At 31.9% G+C, this 9,932-nt stretch overlaps 1 protein-coding gene across 1 annotated transcript; it reads right to left on the bottom strand.

The window, feature by feature from the left end:
- LOC142235778 (uncharacterized) lies at positions 1-6,023 on the bottom strand. The gene is made up of 4 exons (XM_075307037.1): positions 5,139-6,023; positions 3,441-4,733; positions 514-589; positions 1-86 (listed from the first exon to the last, which is right to left on the bottom strand). Exons 1-4 carry the CDS (start codon positions 6,021-6,023, stop codon positions 1-3), a joined length of 2,340 nt encoding a protein of 779 aa, XP_075163152.1.
- Between the last annotated feature and the right edge of the window lie 3,909 nt (positions 6,024-9,932).

The following is a 9,932-nucleotide window of genomic DNA, read 5'->3' as shown; positions in this document are numbered from 1 at the left end:
CTATGCCGACAGGAGCAGCGGAGTAGCGGTGTATGTAAGACGTTTTAGGAAGATGTTACTATGAACACTACCTATGCCTGGCCATTCTTGAAATCGGGCACTGGAAACAAATTAGGAAATTCGTCTAAGAAGTTAGAGTACACAAATTATGACATGGGTGTATATAGGCCCCCATACGACAGCGTAGGTTAGGTTAGATTGAAGATCCTCTATTCAATCTAACCTAAACTAGATATATCAAGTTCATCAGGATTATTTTAAGTATTATTTTTTAAGTGTCTCTGTGCATTAATTTTTTCAAATGATTATGAATTTTTACTCATCTGGTAAAAAAACTACGATTTTCAATAAAAGTTAACATTTAATATTCCCGTTCGATTTAACGAATTTTTCTAAATAACGAAAGGGCCTGACAATATATCGCTCGTTAAACCGAGCTTCGACTGTATTGTTAACATACGCTGCAACTGCACCTAACATTATTTTGCTTACTATGTTGGTTCATCGACATACTTTGGTATTCGATGACTGCATTAACCAACTGACCTATATTATTGCCGTTCTTGTTACTCTTAAATAGAACATTGAACTAAGCAAGAATATGGACAAATGGGTTTAAAGCAGAGCAATGCTGCGCAGTCAGCATAAATGCAATTGCAACGTAAAAAGTGAAATTAAGAATGAGAAACACATGTGTGTAAGAATGTGTGTAATCCATGACTTATCATTGGTCAATACAATTAATGTAAATATGTATTAGTAAATTTAAGATTGGAAAATTGTAAAATAGTTTTAAGAAGAAAATGGTATAAAAGAGGGACCTTGAGCCCACAATAAACAGAATTGACATAGACACAAAGAAATACACTTGTGTTTTATTTATTCTATCCAGTTCAATTCCATTACACTAGAGCGAAAAGGACTTTAATTCATGACCACCCTCAAAAAATTGAAAAATCCACCCAAAACCTAAAAAAAATTTAAATTTTTATATGAAAAATTTCTTTTGTCCATATCTCCTTAAATATGCGTCCTAGAGCGAAAAGAACTTTAATTCGTGACCACCCTCAAAAAATTGAAAAATCCACCCAAAACCTAAAAAAATTGAAATTTTTATATGAAAAACTTATTTTGCCCATATCTCCTAAACTAAGCGTCCTAGAGCGAAAAGGACTTTAATTCATGACCACCCTCAAAAAATTAAAAAATCCACCCAAAACCTAAAAAAAATGAAATTTTTATATGAAAAACTTCTTTTGCCCATATCTCCTTAAATATGCGTCCTAGAGCGAAAAGGAATTTAATTCGTGACCACCCCCCAAAAAATTGAAAAATCCACCCAAAACCTAAAAAAATTGAAATTTTTATATGAAAAACTTCTTTTGTCCATATCTCCTAAACTAAGCCTCCTAGAGCGAAAAGGACTTTAATTCATGACCACCCTCAAAAAATTGAAAAATCCACCAAAAACCTAAAAAATTGAAATTTTTATATGAAAAACTTCTTTTGTCCATATCTCCTTAAATATGCGTCCTAGAGCGAAAAGGACTTTAATTCATGACCACCCTCAAAAAATTGAAAAATCCACCCAAAACCTAAAAAAAATTGAAATTTTTATATGAAAAACTTCTTTTGCCCATATCTCCTAAACTAAGCGTCCTAGAGCGAAAAGGACTTTAATTCATGACCACCCTCAAAAAATTAAAAAATCCACCCAAAACCTAAAAAAATTGAAATTTTTATATGAAAAACTTCTTTTGCCCATATCTCCTTAAATATGCGTCCTAGAGCGAAAAGGAATTTAATTCGTGACCACCCCCAAAAAATTGAAAAATCCACCCAAAACCTAAAAAAAATTGAAATTTTTATATGAAAAACTTCTTTTGCATATATCTCCTAAACTAAGCGTCCTAGAGCGAAAAGGACTTTAATTCGTGACCACCCCCAAAAAATTGAAAAATCCACCCAAAACCTAAAAAAATTGAAATTTTTATATGAAAAACTTCTTTTGCCCATATCTCCTTAAATATGCGTCCTAGAGCGAAAAGGACTTTAATTCGTGACCAACCCCAAAAAATTGAAAAATCCACCCAAAACCTAAAAAAATTGAAATTTTTATATGAAAAACTTCTTTTGCCCATATCACCTAAACTAAGCGTCCTAGAGCGAAAAGGACTTTAATTCATGACCACCCTCAAAAAATTGAAAAATCCGCCCAAAACCTAAAAAAAAATTGAAATTTTTATATGAAAAACTTCTTTTGCCCATATCTCCTAAACTAAGCGTCCTAGAGCGAAAAGGACTTTAATTCGTGACCACCCCCAAAAAATTGAAAAATCCACCCAAAACCAAAAAAAAATTGAAATTTTTATATGAAAAACTTCTTTTGCATATATCTCCTAAACTAAGCGTCCTAGAGCGAAAAGGACTTTAATTCGTGACCACCCCCAAAAAATTGAAAAATCCACCCAAAACCTAAAAAAATTGAAATTTTTATATGAAAAACTTCTTTTGCCCATATCTCCTTAAATATGCGTCCTAGAGCGAAAAGGACTTTAATTCGTGACCAACCCCAAAAAATTGAAAAATTCACCCAAAACCTAAAAAAATTGAAATTTTTATATGAAAAACTTCTTTTGTCCATATCTCCTTAAATATGCGTCCTAGAGCGAAAAGGACTTTAATTCATGACCACCCTCAAAAAATTGAAAAATCCGCCCAAAACCTAAAAAAAAATTGAAATTTTTATATGAAAAACTTCTTTTGCCCATATCTCCTTAAATATGCGTCCTAGAGCGAAAAGGACTTTAATTCATGACCACCCTCAAAAAATTGAAAAATCCACCCAAAACCTAAAAAAATTTAAATTTTTATATGAAAAATTTCTTTTGTCCATATCTCCCTAAATATGCGTCCTAGAGCGAAAAGAACTTTAATTCGTGACCACCCTCAAAAAATTGAAAAATCCATCCAAAACCTAAAAAAATTGAAATTTTTATATGAAAAACTTATTTTGCCCATATCTCCTAAACTAAGCGTCCTAGAGCGAAAAGGACTTTAATTCATGACCACCCTCACAAAATTGAAAGATTTCATTTCATTTATTTATTTATGTCTATGGATTACATAACCCTTACAGACTACGCATAATATTTCATTAAAATAATAGTAAATAATAAATAATAAAAAAAATGTAAATACAATAACCTTTAATGTATTAGGGAGTATAACAAATGTTTCAATTTATACTTAGTAAAAGTAAAATCCAAGAACTCGTTATAAGTATTAAAAAGTCTCATTGCCTTAGTTAATGGCTCATTTGTAGCATAAGAAGTAGAATGTGTATTTATATGAAAAGGGTAATAGTACCGAAGAGAACGAGGTGGCGTATTGAAATTAATAAGATGCAAAAGTTCTGGACAATCAATAGAAGAACTTACAATTCCTTGCAAGAATACCAACGAATCAATCTCTCTACGAGAGCGCAAAGACTGCAACGAAATCAATGCACATCTACTCACATACGATGGCATTGGATGTGAAAAATTAAGGGATTTCAAAGCAAATTTGACGAATTTCTTCTGTACACTTTCAATGCGATTAATATGCTTCAAAGCATTAGGGCTCCAAACAAATGAACAGTACTCTAACTTAGAACGAACATAAGCACAATACAAGATCTTCTTGGTATACGGGTCAGCAAACTCATCAGCATTCCTTCGAATAAAATATAGACTAGAATACGCTCTAGGAATAATATAATTCAAGTGATCCGAAAAATTCAATTTAGAATCAAAAACAACTCCTAAATCCAATTTTCCATTCACAGATTCTAACAATTGGCTACATATAGTATAATCAGATATAACGACATCCCTACATCTATGAAATACTAATTTCTGGCATTTTTTAAGATTAAGTGGAAGCCCATTAACCAATGTCCAGAAAGACAATCTATCTAGATCCTCCTGCAATTTAATTACATCAACAGAGTTCCTTATGCATCTAAAAATTTTTAAATCATCTGCGTACAATAGATAATTGGAATGGAGAAAACAACTAGAGACATCATTAATATAAATATTAAAAAGTAACGGCCCAAGGACACTTCCCTGTGGTATTCCAGACTTCAGAACATAAGACTGGGAATAGCAACCTTCACAGTCTACAACACACATTCGGGATGACAAATAAGACCTTAACCAACACAACAATTCATATTGAAAACCAATTTTAGATAATTTATGTAATAGGAGATTATGAGGAACTTTATCAAAAGCCTTAGCAAAATCAGTATATATCGCATCAATTTGACGCCCTTTTTCAAAATTCGAAATGCAAAACTGTGTGAAAACCGCCAAATTAGTAACTGTTGACCTACCATGGAAGAATCCATGTTGTGCAGGACTTATGTAAGCCCTAAGCATAAATAACAATTTATCATTAACAATATGTTCTATTAGTTTGGCAACATTAGATAATTTAGATATAGGTCTATAGTTTGTTACATTACTCTTCTGACCCGATTTATAAACAGGAACTACAATAGTATACTTCCATTTCTGCAAGAAAAAACCAGACTTCAATGATTTAGAAAAAATAATCTTTAAGGGCAATATTAAAGATCTTGAGCATTTCCTTAGTAGAAACGATGAAAGTCCATCAACATCATTACGAAAAGATATTGAAAGTTTATCAATAGCCGCCAGGACATCATTATCATCAATACAAATCTTAGAAAGATTATCACAAGAAGAAATATCAGTAAAATTAGCTTCATCGAATGTTATCAAATTTTCATTGAAGTTCGACATGAAAAATTTTCTGAAAAGTTCCGCCGATTCATACATCGAATTAGAAGACACGCCGTCGAAGGCAACAGTAGCAGGAATAGATGAAATACCTCTTTTCGACTTTATAAAAGACCAAAACCGTTTTGGATTACTTTTAATAGAATCATTATAACCCAAAATATACTGGTTATATAAAAATTTGTTCAAAAAATTAAATTCTCTACTATAATGGTGATACATTTCCTTATCGCCTTGAGCATTACTAGACTTAAATTTATTATAATATTTATTTCTAAGATTCTTTAACCTTTTCAAACCTCTGGTGTACCAAGGGAGCCTATGCACCCTAGGCTTAGCTCTAGGAACATTGTCCAACAAAATATTATTGACAATACCAAGAAAAGTCTCATAACAAATAGCAACAATATTACTGTCCAATATAGAAACCCAATCCACAGTTTCAAAAATTCTGTTTAGCATATGGAAATCACAATTATCAAAATTGTAACCTCTATCACGACTCTCTTGCACAGGTACATATTGATAGAAATCTATCAGCAAATTTAATGCCATGTGATGATTATTAGGTGGAGCAAGTGGAAAAACACATTCCAAAACTGAACTGACCAAATCAGCACTCACAAATATCAAATCCAGCATCTTCAATAATTTATTGAACACACCGTTTATCTGATGCACATCCAGACTGAATAGAGAATCTAAAAAGTAAATTTCATAGTCCTTATTGACATTAGACGGCATATAGTACTCAGCATCATAAGCCTTAGACCAAACCACAGAACTCAAATTAAAATCTCCTACGTAACAGCATCTATCAGAATCTAGCATACAATCAGTAAAATGTAAAAAGTTTTGAACATGGCCTCGATATAAAGTTTCAGAAGAGTTAGGAGGAATGTAAGAAGCACAAATAAATAATCGTCCATTCAATGTATCAACAATAACTGACAATTGGTCAAAAATTAAATTCCCATCTTCTAAAGGAACAAGCTTGGAAGTGATATATTTTCTTACCGCTATCAATACACCACCTCCTCTACTACATCCAGTAGTTACACTATCTCTATCTTTTCTATAAACAGTAAACAAGTTAGGATTAAAAAACTCATTATCATAAAATTCACTTGTCAACCAAGTTTCAATTATAACATAAATATCAAAATCACATTGCGATGTGAAACAACTAAACAAAGATGATTTAGTTCTCATTCCGGAGACATTATGATAATAAATACTTAACGAGTTAGATCTCAGATTACATCCTTTGATGACTTTTTTGCACGAAAATCCTTAAAAGGCCTAACTTTAACATTTGTTGTCCACAGTTGTGGCTTAAACAAATCAGAATAATAGACTGGGGAGATTCCAAGTTTAAAATTGATAAATTTTAAATCATTAATAGACACATCTTTTTTAACCAACTTATAGCAAGACAAATTACTTTTATCTATTTTCAAATATTTAGCTACATATTCAATTATATCATTCTCCGTTACAGTCGATTTAAATGCAGACAAGTGTACCCATCTTCTCTTAACTACTACATCAAGCTCACAATTAGTATTATCACCAACAACAACGCCAATATTTCTATTACGTCTCTTCGTTACATTCACAGGCAAAGCATCATTTAAAACAGATGGGAGCTTATCAACCTTAGATACAGGAACAACATTTCCAAGTTGCATATTATCTACAGCATAATCTTCAATAGCTTCTCTGTTATAAGGCATTCTCACATTCTCTGTCATAGTCACATCAGCAGCAACAACATCATTGGACCCAACATTAGAGATAACATAATTCTCTTCCTTTGTTGTAGTCTCAACAGTCATAGGCACATCAGCAGCAGCAGCAACAACATCATTGGACCCAACATTAGAGATAACATAATTCTCTTCCCTTGTTGTAGTCTCAACAAAACTCAAAGCTTTATCAGCAGCAAGAGTAACTCCATTTAGATTAGGAGATAAACTCAATTCATTACTTACTCTCAGCGAGAGCGGAGGAGAACTATTGGATATCATACTATTACGATCCAAACAGGTTTTCTCAGATAACTGAGCCACTTGTGAAGTATTGTTATCCAAGTTATTATTAATAAACTTAGATAACATGCGTTTCATTTCTTGTAAGTCATAAGACATAAGGCTTATTTTTTTCAACAAATCACTTGACGCATGCAGACAATTGTCACAATTGTATACTATATTATCAAATTCTGCAAGAGCAGAAATAACTTTATCATTATCAACATTTGCACAAAGTTTATGAAATTTTCTTTTACAAACAAGGCAAACTATTTCACAGTTCATTTGAATAGTTTTAAAGCATTTTGAACACATATAACTATGCGGCTGCATTTTATACACAACTGATCAGAACGAGTGACACTAGCTGACTTCCACCCAAAACCTAAAAAAATTGAAATTTTTATATGAAAAACTTCTTTTGCCCATTCCTTAAATATGCGTCCTAGAGCAAAAAGGACTTTAATTCGTGACCACCCCCAAAAAATTTAAAAATCCACCCAAAACCTAAAAAAATTGAAATTTTTATATGAAAAACTTCTTTTGCCCATATCTCCTTAAATATGCGTCTTAGAGCGAAAAGGACTTTAATTCGTGACCAACCCCAAAAAATTGAAAAATCCACCCAAAACCTAAAAAAATTTAAATTTTTATATGAAAAACTTATTTTGTCCATATCTCCTTAAATATGCGTCCTAGAGCGAAAAGGACTTTAATTCATGACCACCCTCAAAAAATTGAAAAATCCACCCAAAACCTAAAAAAAATTGAAATTTTTATATGAAAAACTTCTTTTGCCCATATCTCCTTAAATATGCGTCTTAGAGCGAAAAGGACTTTAATTCGTGACCAATCCCAAAAAATTGAAAAATCCACCCAAAACCTAAAAAAATTTAAATTTTTATATGAAAAACTTCTTTTGTCCATATCTCCTTAAATATGCGCCCTAGAGCGAAAAGGACTTTAATTCATGACCACCCTCAAAAAATTGAAAAATCCACCCAAAACCTAAAAAAAATTGAAATTTTTATATGAAAAACTTCTTTTGCCCATATCTCCTTAAATATGCGTCCTAGAGCGAAAAGGACTTTAATTGTTGACCACCCCCAAAAAATTGAAAAATCCGCCCAAAACCTAAAAAAATTGAAATTTTTATATGAAAAACTTCTTTTGCCCATAGCTCCTAAACTAAGCGTCCTAGAGCGAAAAGAACTTTAATTTAATATTCCCGTTCGATTTAACGAATTTTTCTAAATAACGAAAGGGCCTGACAATATATCGCTCGTTAAACCGAGCTTCGCCTGTATTGTTAACATACGCTGCAACTGCACCTAACATTATTTTGCTTACTATGTTGGTTCATCGACATACTTTGGTATTCGATGACTGCATTAACCAACTGACCTATATTATTGCCGTTCTTGTTACTCTTAAATAGAACATTGAACTAAGCAAGAATATGGACAAATGGGTTTAAAGCAGAGCAATGCTGCGCAGTCAGCATAAATGCAATTGCAACGTAAAAAGTGAAATTAAGAATGAGAAACACATGTGTGTAAGAATGTGTGTAATCCATGACTTATCATTGGTCAATACAATTAATGTAAATATGTATTAGTAAATTTAAGATTGGAAAATTGTAAAATAGTTTTAAGAAGAAAATGGTATAAAAGAGGGACCTTGAGCCCACAATAAACAGAATTGACATAGACACAAAGAAATACACTTGTGTTTTATTTATTCTATCCAGTTCAATTCCATTACACTAGAGCGAAAAGGACTTTAATTCATGACCACCCTCAAAAAATTGAAAAATCCACCCAAAACCTAAAAAAATTTAAATTTTTATATGAAAAATTTCTTTTGTCCATATCTCCTTAAATATGCGTCCTAGAGCGAAAAGAACTTTAATTCGTGACCACCCTCAAAAAATTGAAAAATCCACCCAAAACCTAAAAAAATTGAAATTTTTATATGAAAAACTTATTTTGCCCATATCTCCTAAACTAAGCGTCCTAGAGCGAAAAGGACTTTAATTCATGACCACCCTCAAAAAATTAAAAAATCCACCCAAAACCTAAAAAAATGAAATTTTTATATGAAAAACTTCTTTTGCCCATATCTCCTTAAATATGCGTCCTAGAGCGAAAAGGAATTTAATTCGTGACCACCCCCCAAAAAATTGAAAAATCCACCCAAAACCTAAAAAAATTGAAATTTTTATATGAAAAACTTCTTTTGTCCATATCTCCTAAACTAAGCCTCCTAGAGCGAAAAGGACTTTAATTCATGACCACCCTCAAAAAATTGAAAAATCCACCAAAAACCTAAAAAATTGAAATTTTTATATGAAAAACTTCTTTTGTCCATATCTCCTTAAATATGCGTCCTAGAGCGAAAAGGACTTTAATTCATGACCACCCTCAAAAAATTGAAAAATCCACCCAAAACCTAAAAAAAATTGAAATTTTTATATGAAAAACTTCTCCTAAACTAAGCGTCCTAGAGCGAAAAGGACTTTAATTCATGACCACCCTCAAAAAATTAAAAAATCCACCCAAAACCTAAAAAAATTGAAATTTTTATATGAAAAACTTCTTTTGCCCATATCTCCTTAAATATGCGTCCTAGAGCGAAAAGGACTTTAATTCGTGACCAACCCCAAAAAATTGAAAAATCCACCCAAAACCTAAAAAAAATTGAAATTTTTATATGAAAAACTTCTTTTGCATATATCTCCTAAACTAAGCGTCCTAGAGCGAAAAGGACTTTAATTCGTGACCACCCCCAAAAAATTGAAAAATCCACCCAAAACCTAAAAAAATTGAAATTTTTATATGAAAAACTTCTTTTGCCCATATCTCCTTAAATATGCGTCCTAGAGCGAAAAGGACTTTAATTCGTGACCAACCCCAAAAAATTGAAAAATCCACCCAAAACCTAAAAAAATTGAAATTTTTATATGAAAAACTTCTTTTGCCCATATCTCCTAAACTAAGCGTCCTAGAGCGAAAAGGACTTTAATTCATGACCACCCTCAAAAAATTGAAAAATCCGCCCAAAACCTAAAAAAAAAATGAAATTTTTA

The sequence above is a fragment of the Haematobia irritans genome, chromosome 4, assembly GCF_050003625.1.
Source record: "Haematobia irritans isolate KBUSLIRL chromosome 4, ASM5000362v1, whole genome shotgun sequence".
NCBI classification, from domain to species: domain Eukaryota; kingdom Metazoa; phylum Arthropoda; class Insecta; order Diptera; family Muscidae; genus Haematobia; species Haematobia irritans.
This window is presented reverse-complemented; position numbering and strand designations above follow the sequence as displayed.

What these genes read in the sequence shown, in the direction of transcription:
- LOC142235778 (XM_075307037.1), bottom strand. Translation starts at nt 6,023, where the DNA reads ATGAGAACTAAATCATCTTTGTTTAGTTGTTTCACATCGCAATGTGAT. An exon ending in TGGTATTCTTGCAAGGAATT is followed by an intron (nt 590 to 3,440) that starts GTAAGTTCTTCT and finishes ATTCTTGCTTAG; the next exon opens with TTCAATGTTCTATTTAAGAG. An exon ending in TGCAGTCATCGAATACCAAA is followed by an intron (nt 87 to 513) that starts GTATGTCGATGA and finishes CCCGATTTCAAG; the next exon opens with AATGGCCAGGCATAGGTAGT.